Source organism: Mustela putorius, unplaced genomic scaffold, assembly GCF_011764305.1.
Source record: "Mustela putorius furo isolate JIRA1106 unplaced genomic scaffold, ASM1176430v1.1 tig00537291_pilon_pilon_pilon, whole genome shotgun sequence".
NCBI lineage: Eukaryota > Metazoa > Chordata > Mammalia > Carnivora > Mustelidae > Mustela > Mustela putorius.
The window spans coordinates 490,591-507,273 of NW_025422429.1; the positions used below are offsets into that span (position 1 = coordinate 490,591).

General features: G+C 42.9%; 1 protein-coding gene across 2 annotated transcripts; it reads right to left on the reverse strand.

The window, feature by feature from the left end:
• Positions 1 to 4,522: 4,522 nt before the first annotated feature.
• IFIT2 (interferon induced protein with tetratricopeptide repeats 2) lies at positions 4,523 to 14,178 on the reverse strand. 2 transcript variants are annotated; one of them, XM_045073841.1, is made up of 2 exons: positions 13,978 to 14,178; positions 4,523 to 9,522 (listed from the first exon to the last, which is right to left on the reverse strand). In XM_045073841.1, the coding sequence occupies exon 2, from the start codon at positions 9,391 to 9,393 to the stop codon at positions 7,999 to 8,001; it is 1,395 nt and encodes a 464-aa protein (XP_044929776.1). In that variant the 5' UTR covers positions 9,394 to 9,522; positions 13,978 to 14,178; the 3' UTR covers positions 4,523 to 7,998. The 2 variants fall into 2 exon arrangements, with proteins under 2 accessions (XP_044929776.1, XP_004780818.1); XM_004780761.3 differs by having other exon boundaries at positions 4,523 to 9,403; positions 13,978 to 14,175.
• Positions 14,179 to 16,683: the final 2,505 nt, after the last annotated feature.

Here is a 16,683-nt window from a genome sequence, read left to right on the forward strand (position 1 = left end):
ATTTTTCATATATGGCCCTTACTATGTTAAGCTATATTCCTTCCAAACACACTCTGTTGAGAGTTTTTATCATGAATGGATGTTGAATCTTGCAAATGCTTTTTCTGCATCTGTTGAGATGGTCAGATATTTCTATTCTTCATTTTGTTGATATGGTGTGTGGTGTTAATTGACTTCTGAGTATGAGCCATCCTTGCCTCTCTGGAAAAACTTCCACTGGCTCATGGAAAGTGATCTTTTTAAGGTATTGTTGTAGGCTCTTTGCTAATATTTTGATGAGGATTCTCGCTGCTATGTTCATAAGGCATATTAGCCTACAGTGTTCTTTTTTTTGTGGTGTCTTTCTCTGGCTTTGGTGTCAGGATAATGCTGGCCTCATAGAATATATTTGGAAGCATTACTTCCTCTTCTATTTTTTTGGAATAGTTTGAGGAGAGTAAGTATTAATTCTTCATTAAATATCTGGTAAATTTCCTTCTGAATCCATCCTGTCCTGGACTTTTACTTATTGGTAGTTTTCTGATTACCAATTCAATTTTGTTACTTATAATTGATCTGTTTAGATTTTCTATTCTTGGTTCAGTTTTGGAAGATTGTATGTTTCTAGGAATTTATCCATTTCTAATAGGTTGTCCAGTTTGTTAGCATATAATTTTTCATAGTGTTCTCTTATAATCTTTTGTACTTCTGTGATGTGAGTCATGATGTCCCTCTCATTTTTTATTTTATTTATTTGGGTACTTTCTCTTTTTGATAGGTCTGGCTGAGGGTTTGTCAATTTCGTTTATGTTCTTGAAAAACCAGCTCTTAATTTTATCGATTTTCTCTATTGTCATTTTAGTCTTTGTGTCATTTATTTCCACTCTGATTTTTATTATTTCCTTTCTTCTACTTACTTTGGGTTTTGTTCTTATTTTTCTAGTTCCTTTAGGTGTAAGGTTATATTCTTAATTTGAGTTTTTTCTTGTTTCTTGAGGGAGGCCTATATCTCTACATACTTCCCTCTTGAACTGCTTTTACTATCCCCCAAAGATTATGGACGACTGTGTTTTCATTATCATTTGTCTCCATGTATTTCTTTTATTTCTTCTTTGATTTCTTCATTGACTCATTTGTTGTTTGGTGTCATATTGTTTAATCTCCACGTGTTTGTGGTTTTCCCAGCTTTTTTCTTGTGATTGATTTCTAGTCTCATACCATTGTGGTTGGAAAAAGTGTATGGTATGATTTCAGTCCTCTTAAATTGATCAAGTCTTGTTTAATGCCTTACATATGATTTATTCTGGAGAATGTTCCATGTACACTTGAAAAGATGTGTCTTCTGTTTTTGGATGGAATATTCTGTATGTATATACCTGTTATGTCCATGTGACATAATATGTCTATCATCCAAAGACATTGTTTCCTTATTGATTTTCTGTCTGGACAATTTATCCTTTGATGTGAGTGGAGTGTTAAAGTCCCCTGATGTTATTATATCACCATCAGTTCTCTCTTTATGTCCATTCATATTTGCTTTATGTATTTAGGTGCTCCAGTGGGTGTGTAGATATTTACAATTGTTATATCCTTTTGTTGACTTGATCCTTTTATCATTAGGTAATGCCCTTCTTTTTCTTGTTAGGGTCTCTTAATGTTTGCTTTTGCAGTCATTATTTTATTTTTTAAAAGATTTTATTTATTTATTTGACAGATAGAGATCATAAGTAGGCAGAGAGGCAGGCAGAGAGAGAAGAGGAAGCAGGCTCCCTGCTGAGCAGAGAGCCTGATGTGGGGCTCGATCCCAGGACCCTGAGATCATGACCTGAGCCAAAGGCAGAGACTTTAACCCACTGAGCCACCCAGGCACCCCTACAGTCTTTATTTTAAAGTTTGTTTTATCTGATATAAGTATTGCTACTTTGCCTTTTTTTTTCCCTCCTCCTTCTTCCATTTGCATGGTGAATGTTTTTCCATCCCTTCCCTTTCAGTCTGTGTATGTTTTTAGGTCTGAGGTGAGTCTCTTATAGGTGATATAGGTGAGTCTTATTTTTTTATCCACTCTACCTCCTATGTCTTTGGACAGCATTTAGGCCATTTATATTTAAGTAGTTTCTACACCTAACATAGGGCTTAACCTCATGATCCTAAGGTTAAGAGTCACCCACTGTACTGACTTAGCTAACAAGGTGCCCCTAGGCCATTTACATTTAAGTAATTATTGATAGGTCTGTACTTACTGCCATTTTAAAATTTGTCTTCTGGGTGTTTTTATAAGTTTTCTTTGTTCCTTCTTCTCTTGCTCTTTCTTTGTGGATGATGAGTTTCTATAGTGTAATGTTTGGCTGTATTTTTCTTTTTTGTTTGTGTATCTATCATAAGTTTTGTGTTTGTGCTGCAATAAAGTTCACATATAACATCCTAAGTAAATAGCTGTCTATATTAATTTGATGTTCATTTAAGTTCAAATACATTCTGGGGAAAAAAAAGAAGAAAAAAGCCTTTTTATCTTTTTCTTCATCACTTTTTCTTCCCTTTTCTATGTTTTATGTATACATCGTCATATTTTACATCTTTTTTTTTTAAGATTTTATTTATTTATTTAACAGAGATCACAAGTAGTCAGAGAGGCAGGCAGAGAGAGAGAGGAGGAAGCAGGCTCCCTGCTGAGCAGAAAGCCCAATGTGGGGCTCAATCCCAGGACCCTGAGATCATGGCCTGAGCTGAAAGCAGAGGATTTAACCCACTGAGCCACCCATGTGCCCCATATTTTACATCTTTTAATCATAATTTTCTTATGTCTAATCACAGTCATTTCCTTTCCACTTAAAGAAGTCTCTTTAACATTTCCTATTAGGCTGGTTTCCTGCTGATAAACTCCTTTATCTTTTTGTCCAGGGAAACTCTTTATCTCACTTTCAAATCTGAATGATAAACTTGCCAGGTAGAGTATTCTTGGTTGTAGGTGTTTCCCTTCAGCACTTTGAATATATCATGCCACTCCCTTCACCTGCAAAACTGCTGCTGAAATAATCAGCTTATCGCCTTATAGGTTATCCCCTGTAGGTAACTTTTTGTTTCTCTCCAGCTGCTTTTAAGATTCTCTTCTTATCTTTATCCTTTGACATTTTAGGTATTATGGACCTTCTTGGGTTCATCTTGTTTGGAAATCTCTGTGCTTCCTGGACTTGGCTATCTGTTTCCTTCTCTAGGTTAGGAAAGTTTTCTGCTATTATTTCTTCCAAGTGGGTCTTCACACCTCTCTCTCTTATTTCTTCTGGGATCACCATATTGTGAATATTTGTTTACTTGATATTGTCTGAGAGATCTCTTCATTTTTCCTCATTTTTTAAAATTATTTTTTTGTTTTGCCATGCAGCCTGTGTGCTCTCCATTACCCTGTGTTCTAGATGGCAGATACCTTGTCCTGCATACTCTCATCTATGGCTGATGCTCTGTGGTGTGTTTTATATTTCAGTTCTTGTATTCTTCAGCTCTGACTAGTTCTTTTTAAGATTTTCTATCTTTCTATTGAAGGTCTCACTGAGGTCTTCCATTCTTTTCTCCAACCCAGTGAGCATCTTCACAATAATTACTCTAAATTCTTTATCAGGTGGGATACTTACCTGGCTCAGTCAGTAGACCCTCAATTTCAGGGTCATGAGTTCAAGCCCTATGTTAGAGCTATTGAAAAAAATTTATAAAAAATTCTTTATCAAGCATGTTTCTTATCCCTGTTTTACCTAGTTCTTAACCTGAGTTTTTTCTTATTATTGTTGTTGTTCTTTTTTTTTTTCTTTTTTGGAGCATATTCCTCAGTCTCCCCATTTTGCTTGACCTTATGTCTGTGGATTAGGAGGAATGGCTACTTCTCCTAAACTTGAAGGCATAGTCTTGTCAATAATGTCCCCTTTGTAGATTGTGTGCTTGGTGGCTTTTGCTGGCTGGCTGGAGCTGTGGCTGTATATGCTAGTCATTGTCTTAAAACAACGGCTTTTTAGAAATGTCAGTCAGAGAAAGGCAGATACGATATGATTTCATTCATGTGTGGGATTTAAGATAAACATAGGGGAAGAAAAATAAAAATAAAATAAGATAAAACAGAAAGAGAGGCAAACCACAAGAGACTCTTAACTATGGAGAACAAACTGAGGGTTGCTGGAGGGGAGGAGGATGGGAGTGCACTAAAAGGGTGATGGGTATTAAGGAGAGCATGTGCTGGGATGAGTACTGGGTGTTGTTATGTAAGTAATGAATCACTAAATTCCACTCCTGAAACCAATACTACCCTGTATATTAATGAATTTCACACTGAATTTAAATAAAATCTTGGAAGAAAAAAAATAGTGGTTTTTCTACAGAAAGAAAATAATGATAATGATAAGAATAAGAATAAGAGTAGAAGAAGAAAAGAAGAATTGAAAAAAGAAAAAAGCAGAAAAGGGAAAAGAAGAACAATAAATGAGAACAAAACCAAGCCAAAAAGAACACAAATTAAAATAAGACAAGACAAATTTTTAAAAAATGAAAAAGTAAGATAAAATACAAATTAAGAAATATTTTAATTAAAAACAAAACAAAACAAAACAAAAAAATATGCCATGGCTTATTTTCTGTCTCCCAGCAATACAGAGGTTGGTAAGGTTACAAGCTCTCTGTGGAAACTGGACCCACCACTTACAGCATCGAGACCCTGTTCCACTCTGGGCTTTTAAGATGGAGGAGGAGAGAGCAACCCCACAGTTCTTTGGCTTTTATAAACTCTGGCATTTTTTCTGTGTCTCAGTGAGACCAGAGCTGGGGTGGGCTTGTGGACCCTGGGCTTGCTGAGGTTAGGAACTCCCTGTCACAGCTGGACCTGCCTGTGATGGTGTCCAGACTCTGCCTTAAGGTGGAGTGAGAGGGTAAACCGTAAACTGTATAACAGTCGCCCCTCTACCCCAGAGTGTTCTCCCACCTCCTCTGCTCCTGGGCCATCTCGCCTTGTCTCTTCCATATGTTAGCTTCTCTTTTAAACCATAGCCTTTTTCTGTGCCCCAGGACAGAGGGATGTGTTCTCTGTCCCTCAGTCCCTCTTTCCCCGTGGCCGCTGACAGCATGGGGGTGGGGGTCCGGGGTTCCCTTTCTTCCAATGTCTCTTGCTCTTCTCTTGTCATTCTCTCTGCCTTTGGTTGTTCAGTAGCTCTTCAGTCAGCCCTCAGTACTTCAGGGGAACTTGTTCTATTGGTAGGTGTAATTTGATATATATTCTGGGGGAGAAAGTGAGTTCAGGGTCTTCCTGCTTTGCATCTTGGGCCTGACTCCCAAGAGCTCCCAGGAACTGCATTTTTAATACAGTCTGCAGGAGATTCTGATACAGGGGTTTCTGGGACCACGTGATGTGAAAGACTATCCAGAAATATTTGGTAAAAAGTAGTCTCTTGCAATAAATTTTCTTGTGGGAGACAATTTGCAACACGAGACCTGGATTAATTTTGCCTGTTCAGTTTACTACCTGTGGGATGACGCAGGAGTCAAATCACTGAGTCTGAATTTCCTTTCTTTGCCTCACACCAAATATGGAATGCCAGGCCCTGGAGTGCAGTTTAGATCTGTGAGGTCTAAGGCGATCCTTTAGTTTTCCCAGCTGTAAAATGGGAATAGTAACCCATGTAATATTGTTTAATGGCTATCTCAGAAATTCATGTGTTTATGCTTCAGTCTCTGAAGGAGTGATATTATCCTGAGAGGTTTTTTTTTTAATTTTTATAAAACTTCTACCCATGATGTATATAATCATAAAAACCTAGGGAGTATAGTTCTCATAGTTGATTTGGTGAAAGAATGGTCAAGTAGATAGATAGGAGAAAGGCTCCCTCCATTCTTGAAACTATAGAAAGCAGAGACTCTTGGGAAACAAAACTGACGGATGATTTTCCCAACAACAGGAGTATCATGAGGTATTGTGAGTCCAGAGATGATATCTAGTGAGAGAAACCTGCAACTTGGATAATTCTGTAATTCTGATTGGTTCTCTTCACAATTTGTTATCCCGTTGTCATAAAGGGACATACATTTATAAATGGTATAAATTCTTGTGGTACTATAGACGGTATCAATACTACCCTTAGACTGAGGGAAGAGGGGCCCCTGACTTTGTCCTTATGCTTTACAAAGTCCCACATTTCATAGATACCCACAAAAAATGTAAATTTTTAAAAGAAGACATGGCATCTCTGCTGCTCAGAATCTGGTTCTTAATCCCGGCAGAGCAGGAGTTGCACAACCTCGACATCCAGCCCAGGGGAAATTCATCTCTGTGTCTCACCTTCTTCGCTCAGAGAGGAAAGAAGTTGTATTGTGCAAGTTTCTGTGTTGGGAGGGTGCTGATGTGAGAGACACACACCGGGTTTGGAGTGGAGGGAGGAGCTGCGCAACAGAAGTGGTTAGATTAGAGAAAAGGCAAATTTACCCATCTGCTCAAAGCTTTCCTCTTAGCCCAAATGAAGAATTATTTTCCAGTGCATTAGTACTGGCTGCCTCTCTCCTGGCTTCTCTTCTTATTCTAATTCCTGGCTCAAGAAGTACTCATGAATCCATATAGTATTCACAACAGTTGCATATGGTGGTCAAATAACATTCTGCAAATTAAGAAATGCACAGTTCTTTTTAAAAAATATTTTATTTATTTATTTGAGAGTGAGAGAGAGAGAGAGAGAATGAGAGGAGAGATGTCAGCGGGAGAAGCAGACTCCCCGCTGAGCAGGGAGCCCGATGTGGGACTCGATCCCAGGACTCCAGGATCATGACCTGAGCCGAAGGCAGTCGCTTAACCAACCAAGCTACCCAGGCGCCCCTGCACAGTCCTCTTAAATCTGTAAGCATGTAGATTTAGATTTCTACACTAAGCCAAACTTCCTTTTGCATTTGGACTCTTTTTTGGAGCCAACTTGCCCATGAATGGTTGTTCGGTACCAGTGTTTAAAGATAAAATGATATAGGACTAGATTTTCATACCCATACATACCCAGACAATAGGGTACGGGAGTTGTCCAACCTGTCTTTTGAATATAAAGGCAGTAACAGCATTTTAAATGCTAGTAATAAGAAGGGTGCGATACAATGAAAACAAACCTAGAGGTTAAAAATAGAAGGCAACAGAAGAGCTGGCTTTCTTTATGTTCATTTGGAACAAGAATCCATTCATCAGTTGAATCTGCTTTTTGGCTATTATGATTTTTTAATAGTTACATTGAAATATAATCTATATGCTGTGCAGTTCACCCACTTAAAGGGTCCAATTCAGTAGCTTTCAGCGTTTCACAGAGCTGTGCAACCATCACCACAGTAAGTTTTAGAAGATTCCCATCACTCCCAAAACACAATTCCACATCACTTTCCTGACACCTGTGATCCTGCCACTGACCCCAGCCCCAGGCGACCCCTGCCTCCCCAGACAGACCTCAGTCTAGACTGTCCATACAACCTGAGTTCAAATAGACTGAGGACTGTCTGGGGAGGAAGCAGAAGTGAGGGAGAGAAGATACCCAGCCCTATGGAGGCTTTGGTCCCCCCGCCTTTGAATGGACACATTAGTGTCTCTGCAGGACCAAACTGCACAAGATCTAAAATGATTCCAAGGGTGGAAAGACATTGCAAAAACGGACCACACTGTTAACAGATGTGAGGGATCTGGCTGCTTTATCTAAACCTAGAGACAAACCCAAGACATCACCACAGGGAGGATGACTAAGGGAATATCATAATGCAAACTACTCCCAAGAGGTCAGTTGGGAAGTAGCCTCCTAACCAAAGCCTGTGACCACCCCCCCCCCATCTAGTCCCTGTCCCAGAACTCCCTGAGCAATTCCTGTGTGATACCCAGCAGGTATCCTCCCCAAACCCGGTGCAGACCCATGGCCAGCAGCTCAGTCCACACCTATGCTGCTGTAAAGTTGCCCCATATCATGAATACCCACTTGGTGGAGGGGTTTCTGCTCCCTTCCCTGCATCATTCCACCAGCACCATATGTTGATTCCTTATTCCTCAGTGAAAGATACTGAATGGAGGAAGCTTCCAGAGTCCAAACACCTCTCGGAGTTTTCCTCTGCTGGCCGCATGTCTCCATTCAGCTCCTGAAGAAATGCCAAGAGGTGCAAAGCCACGGAATCAGTTCCGTTTTTAGAAAGCCTGGTACAGGCAATTTTATGCAGCTTATTTTTCATCTTTTCTTTCTCCTTTGATTCCTGGTTGATTTTCATGCCCTGTATGAAATGGTGGATGGCCGTGTCTTCGCACTTCAGCTGGTACAGCTGGAAGTTGCCGTAGCGCAGGTGGAGCACTTGCCTGGCTCCTGGAGAAAGCTCTTTGCTGAATTCTTTCTGGAAGTAATGCTCCGCGGCATCATACTTGCCTGCCTGCGCGTAGAGGCAGGCCAGATAGGAGCAGACACAGGGGAACTCTGCATTGGCCTCATCCACTCTCTTTAAATGATACACAGCTTGTTCTATGGTTTCCTGTAACTTTGCCCTTTGGACGCTCATCTCATTCCTTCCTGGGTCCTGGAGCATCTCGAGGACTTTGGTCCTGTAGAGGCAGCCGATTCGCCAGTGCAGGATGGTGCTGTCCGGAGAACATTCCAGGGCCTTTCTTAGCAGCTCTGCAGCTTGGTCCAGGGCCTCTTTCCTCCGATACAGCTTTGCTGCTTGGCAGAGCACATCTGTCGTCCCCGGGGCTCCCTTCAGCGCCTCCTCCACGAGCCTGTCTGCTTCCTCTTCCTCCTTCATCTTCTGAAGCTTCAGAGCCAAGAGGACTTTCGCATACTGGTTGTCAGGATTCAGCCGGATGGCCCGCCGCAGAGGGTCCACGGGATTCTGAGGCTGCGGCCAGGTGTCCAGACGGTAGCTGGCGATGGCCAGACCCGAGGCAAAATCCGGGTTCTTGGGCTCCTTTTCCAGAGCCTTCTTAAAGCACACCTTGGCCCTCTCGTTGTGCCTCCCTCCACACTGCAGCCGGGCCCATCCCTCCTCGAAGTCCAGCTCGGGGCTTTCCATTCTGTAGGGGCTGCGAGCCTGCGCGCAGACTCGTCTCACCTTGTCTACATACATCTGCGCGTCTGCGTGTCTGCCCAGGTGGTAGGAGACCCAGGCGAAGTTGCCCCAGGTGACCAGACTCCGGAGGTCCGCTTGCTCCGAGTGCTCCTGCCGGATCAGCTCCTCCGCCCGCCGCAGGCTCTCCAGCGCCGCCTCGCCGCGGCCTCTGCGGTGCTCGATATAGGCCTGGATGTTGAACACCGTCGCTCTGAACTCGTTGTTCTGAAACTCCGTGTCATTACACACCTCGTCTTCGAACTCATCCAGCGACTCTCCTCCCTCCACCAAGTTCCAGTTGAAATGGCATTTCAGCTGCGGTAAGCAGCTCTCCAGGGCGGTCATGGTGCTCTCGCTGGAGGGCAAAACAGAAAGATGCAGGCTGTCAGACAGGGCGTGGGTTCTCCCGGGGAGCAGAGCAAGTGCAGTAAGTGCAATTCTCTTCCTACTCCTTCTCCTCCTCGACGGTGTTCACTCCAACCAGAAAAGAACAGTATTTCCTTTTCATTTCTTTCTATATTTTGGCATCTGTGTTAAGTGCACAGGGACGCAGGGGTTGGGTGATGGGGGGGCAGAAGGATTAGAGAGAGTGTTGGGGTGGGATTCAGAGACCCCGGAGCTAGGTTTCCCCGAACAGGGCGGTTTGTGAGGGTCGGGCTGGCCCTCTGCTGTCTGCCGTGAGGGCCTGTGCAGGCGCAGCACATCTGGGGGGACAGATTATATTATATTTTGTTCCAAAATAAAAGCTTAAAACATTGCTAACATATATGATGATAATAAATTTAAGCGGTAGAATAATATAAAAGCAGAGGATGTAAGTAAGCTCCAGAGGAGGATTGACTTTGTGTCGCTTTGGTTTAAAGATTCTATGAGAAAGAGACACAGAGACAGCATGGGCAGGGGAGGGGCAGAGGGAGAGAGAGGGAGAAGCAGACTCCCTGCTGAATGCAGAACCCAAGGACTTGGGGCTGGGGCTCCATCCCAGGACCTGGAGATCATGACCTGAGCCACAGTCAGATGCTGAACTGACTGAGCCACCCCTGACTTGACACAGTTTTTAAGAAGAAAGCCTATTTGATTACTTTATGTTCCTGTTCTTCATCTTACCCAGCATTTGCTTTCCTGGTTTGAAAATTTTAGCTTTAGAATTGTCTATTCTGTTCCTGTCTTGAAAGCTTGATTTTAATCTCATTATCCCTCTGAAATTCAACCACATTTGTCTCCTGTATTTTCAGTTTCTTAGTTCCCCTTAATCTGTCCTTTTCATATATCCTTAACTGACTTTCTGTGGTTATCCAAACTTTTTTTTTTTAATCCAATTGGTTTTGTCTTGTCTTTTTATTAATTTGGCATTCTCTGTTCTCCTTTTAGCTGAACTTTTCCATTTTGATATTTTAAATCATATTTCAACAATTCTAAATGCTTACTTATATCCACTGCTTTTATATTATTCTACTGCTTAAGTTTATTATCATCATATATGTTAGCAAGGTTTAAACTTTTATTTTGGAACAAAATATAATCTTTTTTTTTTCTCCTCTCCACCCCACTGCTATTTCTTAGACCAGTGATTTCTGTTTTTAACATTTCTCATTGTGCTGGTGTATTAAAACTTCTGCATTTTGTTGCTATAATTATCTTTTGAAATTTTATTTTTCCTCTCCTGTGGTTTGCTTTCATGCAAGGTGTTGGAATTGAAGCTATAGGAGGAGGCTCACACTAGCTTCTTTTCTTATGGGAAATGCTCTTTTTCCCTTAAGGTACTCTTCTGGGAAGATTTCCCATTCCCTTCAACGTTGGTTCTTAAAAATCAAATCAAATCAAATAACAAATAAGGAAAACTCACCACACAGAAACCTTATTTTGAATAACTTTAGAGATGAGAAGGTTAAAAATCATTAACTGCCCCAAATAATTTCTCTGCATTGCCTACATATTGGAGTCCCTGAAGTGTTGTTTTTCTCACTTCAAAACATTTTTTCATGGTGTATATTAATTAGCCCTTTTATCAGGAGCTGATATTCTAACTATTATGGATTCTGACATAGAAAAGCAGTAGATATGTGGAAAGTTATGTAATGTGGCAAAGACCGTGTTTGAAATGCTTGTCCAAATGGAAGATTATATTCCCCCACTTTCTTCCTACCCCTTAGCCTTCACTTTTTAGCCCCCCCCCCATTTGATGATTAGATCAGAGCTGGGCACCTAAACTCAAGTGGAAGCTGAGTACGGGGGAAGGGGGTGGGGAGTCAGGTGTCTGGACTTAGGAGGAGCACCGTGTGTGCTGGAGGGCTCCCAGGGGCCATGGTCTGCAGTGTGGCCAGCAGAGAGTGTGACCCAGATGCACACGGAGCAGACGCAGAGTCTGGGTCCCTGACGCTCTCCATTGTCCTGTTCTGGCCTGCCTGGTGTTGCTCTAGTCCTGTGTGTGGGTCCCGTGAGCCATTCCAGGAACCTTAAATCATTTCCTGTTCATTTCTGTTACTTGAATTGGATGGAGACTTAACTCCAAATAGAATAAACAGAAGAGAGGAAAGAAAACCAGTAGGAGTTTTTGCCAGGGGAAGGACCCTCTGTCTATTCAAAGTCCCAGACAGGTCTCAGTGAGGAGCCTGGTTGTCAGAGCCTCTTTTTTAAAAATTAATTAATTAATTAATTTTTTAAATAAACATATAATGTATTTTTATCCCCAGGGGTACAGGTCTGTGAATCACCATGTTTTACAAACTTCACAGCACTCACCATTTGTCTGAGCCTCTTGATGCAATATGGGGGGTGGTATGGGTGGTGGCTGTGTGTGTGTGTGTGTGTGTGTGTGTGCACGCATGCACGCACCCAGGAGTGTGCCTGGCGTGATATCTGGCATTGTAATGACAGCAGCCTCCCCTTGACAAGTTTGTGTCCAAATGGATCTATTTTCCTTCTCAGTAAGGTTGCATAAGCTTAGCAATAAGCTTTTTATCAACTTTCTCATTTAATGTTTTATAAAAATTTATTGATTTATTTGAGAGAGTGTGCAAGTGGGGGGAGTGGTAGAGGGTGAGGGAGAGAGTGAATCTCAAGCAGACTCCATGTAGAGTGTGGAGCCCAATGTGGGTCTCGATCTCATAACCCTGAGATCATGACCTGAGCCAAAATCAGGAGTTGGACACTTAACTGACTGAGCTGCCTAGGCTCCCTGCAACATCCTCATTTTATAAAAGAAGCAGAGAGAATGAATCCAGTTGAAATTATCTCCAGCATATAAAGCACATAGACAGTTGTGTATTTGTAGGATAGAGGCATTTACTAGACACTCTTAGGTAGAATCCCTCTGAGCAGCCGTTCGAAAGCATCCAATTTCACTGTGTGATTACGAGTTTTTGTTTCCACCAGTAATTCAGAAGCTCGTTCCAGACACTTGCTTCCTGGACTCAGACTTCTGAGACCTATACACCTGATGACTCTAGAAGTTCCAAATATTTACACACAGCAATGTGTTACCTGCTTCTTGTCCGCAGAAAAGCCACAGTGACACCATTCCCCAGGCTCAGAGCTAATGCTGCCGCCAGTGTCTAAGGGTATTACTGGCATCACTGAGGAGCCTGTTAGAAATGCACATCCTTGGACTTCAATTAAGAATTACCAAATCAGAATCTGGGGGGGGGGTTGTCTTTAGCAAGCCTTCCAGGTAGATCTTATGCATGCTCAGATTTGAGAATGACTGTCTTAGAGCACAGGGCCAATGCCTGGTGACAGTGCCTATAGCTAAGGGATCAAAGAAAATTAGAAAAGAGTTGGGTGGATCTGTGTTATTAAGGGAGAGATTCTAAGACTAAAGTTCCAAGGAATAGGAACAAGGTTTCTAAATATTCTGAGTCACCCTAGAAATAGATATCTGGAAATATATCAGATCTTTTTCTTATCAGGCAGACATGGAGAGTAGCAGAAAATGTATCACTTCAAGAAGAGATATCAGGAAGCTTATAGAAGGAGGGCAATGTGTCCTCTAGGAAGTGAGAGCTAGGGCTAGTGTCCCCACTTGTTGGAGCTCCCAGGACTGAGGCTGAGGCGTCTAGCCTGGCCACACCCTCACACTGGAGAAAACAAAATTTCCCTTCCTACCCCGCCTCCTCCCGGGGCAATCTTCTGTTTCTGGGGTGTAAGAGCATTTTAGAGGTGGGGGCTGTTTTCTCCAAGCACCCCACCTCCAATTCATACTTCATAGAGAAGGACTCTAGCCAATCAGTAGCATTTTGGAGTAAAATATATTTCTGTTAAAAGAATGGATTAAATATATTTCTGTTGAAAAAAGGGATACATTTTACCAGCCCTGATGCAAATGTGAGATGAAAGAACGTATTTATTTATTTTTTATGAACTTTAAAAAAAATAAATTAATTTATTTATTTTCAGAAAAACAGTATTCATTATTTTTTCACCACACCCAGTGGAAAGAACATATTTAAAGTAAAATCCACCTTAGCATGAGCTGGGGTTGCTTCCTGGAGTACATTTTAACCCTATCTGCTAAAAACAGAGCCTTTGTTAAATAAGAATCTTAGTAAAAGCCCCTTGCTTCATCCTTTCAAATAAGAAACAAAAGGGACAGTCTACAGGAGCCACCCCCTGCCCCGGATCCAATTTTATATGAAGCACCCGCAGGTAAACATCTCTCCCTCTGCCATTCTTCCTCCCTCCCTCCTCTGGACACGAGAGATGCCCTAAGGAAGCTGGACAGTGTGGGGCAGAACATCACAGAAATAAACAAGCCGGCAATGGGAAGACAAAGCCACGACCTACAGAGCAGTCACGGCAAGGCTACAAACAGACACTAAATAAAGCAAAACAAGTCAGGAACTTGTGTTTTCAGAGTAGGGCCGTGTGGGATTTGCATTCCACAGCAAGACTGATTGGACATTTTCAACACGATCAGGGCAGAATATTTACCTCATGTTTGCGGAGTGCTTCTCAGCGGTTCTGGAAGGCTGTCGCTCAGGCTGCTGTGCTCTTCAGAGATCTTCCTGCTCTGCCTCCCAGAGATGCTAGGGAGATCTATATATGGGGCATTTCTTGGTTCCTTTGCTGTGTTTTCCTGCGGTTTGCTTTAGGAAAGAGAAACTGAAACTGCAAAGTACAATCAGCAGGGCTCTAAGAAGAAATGAATCTTGAGTAAGAGCCCTGCCTGTAGCACCCCCAACCCCCACCCTGCGGTGAGTCAGAACTTCCTCTTTGTGACCATAGTGACAGACTAGATCAGCTGACATGAAGGGAGCCCAGCTTGGAGAGGGACACAGGTACCAAGCACCAAGTACCCGGCCTCTTCACCACAATGTTAACCCATCCTCGTTCTGCTGCCCTTGTCACCAGCGTGGTCTGCAGACCCCAGGGAGGGATGCTCTTTTTTTTAAAGATTTTATTTATTTATTTATTTGACAGAGAAAGAGAGAGGGAGGGAACATAAGCAGGGGGAGTGGGAGAGGGAGAAGTGGGCCTCCCACTGAGCCGGGAGCCCCGTGTGGGACTCAATCCCAGGACCCTGGGACCATGACCCAAGGCGAAGGCTGACGCTTAACAACTGAGCCACCGAGGCGCCCCAGCCAAACAGCTCCCCACACCTGTACACATCCTGGGCCTCCCCGAGCGCCGCAACATTTAAAGTCCCGTGGCTCACCCTGGTGTCCCGCACTCCCACATCACAATTTGCAACCACGGGGGGTTGCTGTGATGGAGGAAATGTACTTTCTTTGCTTTTTCCTTATTCATACCCCTGATCTCAGAGGGATGACAGTGTGTGTGGACCCAAGAGGAAAAGAGATAACAGCACTAGGAATCTTTGGTGTCTGGAAATTACACAGAGCACGAGTGAAGCCTGTTCTCCAGGACCACTGAGTACAGCTGAGGCACGTTAGTTCAGTCTTGGAGAGAGCCTTCTGGATGTCTGTTTGTGTCTGTGAGCAGCAGGGTGGAAGGAGGAGCTATGCTTCTTGACAGTTCTCTACCTTTTGAGTGGGACACAGAGTCGAGCCTATCCCTGTTGGAAACGCTTACTTTTGGGTGTCATTCAGGAGTTACAAGTCCTAGTATATATTTATAGAAATGGATGTTAGGGGCGCCTAGGTGGCGTGGTCCGTTAAGCATCTGCATTCAGTTTGGGTCATGACCTCAGGGTCCTGGGATGGAGCCCTGTATTGGGCTCCCCATTCAGTGGGGGAATCTGCTTGTCACTCTACCCCTTCCCTTGCTCATGCTCTCTCTCTGTCTCTCTCTCTCTCAAATAAAAAAAAAAATAAAGTCTTTAAAAAAATGTATGTTCGTTGTACAAGAAATGCTGCAGAAGGAAACTAGGAACACAGTAGGATTTTTTGGTGTCGTATGTTTTGAATTTGCATTCAAGAAAACAACCGGATAGAAATGTTTAAGTCTCATTATAAAGGTACCAGGTGGGGAGAAGCACAGGGAAAGCACGTGCTAGCTGTGTTCTGAAATGCCTGGAGGGACTGTGGTACTCTTCAGAAATCCGTATGGCCAGTGCCTGTGTGGACTGCATTCACAGGAGGAATGTCCCAGCTGCTCTGGCAGCTGGTTAGTGTTAGAAGATGCAGTGGGAATGCAGAATAGAAACTGGAAAGGAAAACCAGCTCTTTTCCGGTAATATGTCAATGATGAGAAAAGTGAAACGGACTCTGCGAGTGTTCTGATTACTCAGGCTGTTACAACTATGTATGTGTCTACTTTGTGGTTATCATCAACTACAAAGTGGTAGAAGGCACTAGGCCCATGCTGCCATCAGCCCCAAGAAATTTCAGGTCCACCGGGGGACCTGCCACAAATGCAAATTGTCAGGTTCCATCCTCCATCAAATGCATCATAATTCTAGGAGTGGGGCCAAGGAATCTCTGTGTTAGGAAACTTCTCAAATAATCCTAATACATGCTATCAAGTCTGAGAACCACATAATATTTTGACTGTAAGTAAAAATTTTAATTCCATAAAACAAAACCCTATAGGTTTTTCTTGAGATTTACGGGGAGAAAATGGTCCTCTCTTTTGTTCTCTGTCTCTGTAGAGAATGTCTGACGTAAGCTTTGTCTACCTAGAAGGGTTGGTGGCTAGTTCACTACTATTCACACTGGCTAGAGGACTCTTCATACCCTAAACATCCATAATGTGCCCTTCTTGCTAAACACAGAACATACTCAGGACTTTCCCAACAGAGTCCACCCAGAATCAAGGCAACCATCTTTCCCAGCGATGCTCAGGGAACTCTCAGAGATCCCCGGTTCCCTTCTATGGACAGGGTGTGACTTCCTATCGTCTGGTGAGAAAAAAACCTAAAAGACTAGATAAGATTAGATAACTCCTACAGGACCGGATGGGGCACGAGAATCAAAGGAAACATCCCAACTGAAGAAAGGAAACATGGAGGAAGTTCAAAGATCACAAGTCAGTAGAAATGACCAGTCTCTGCTGGATAGGCATTTGGGAGACCAAGATTCTGCTCTCTGATGAGAACCTTGCCATCATTCTCCATATCCCTGGCCCCATCGCCTGGGAGGCTTTTTGTGACATTAATTCTTGTGTTCCCACATCTCTGCCATGAGCTGGGGTTTGTGTTCACCTTCTGGGCCCCAGAGACTCCTGTGCTCACACAGA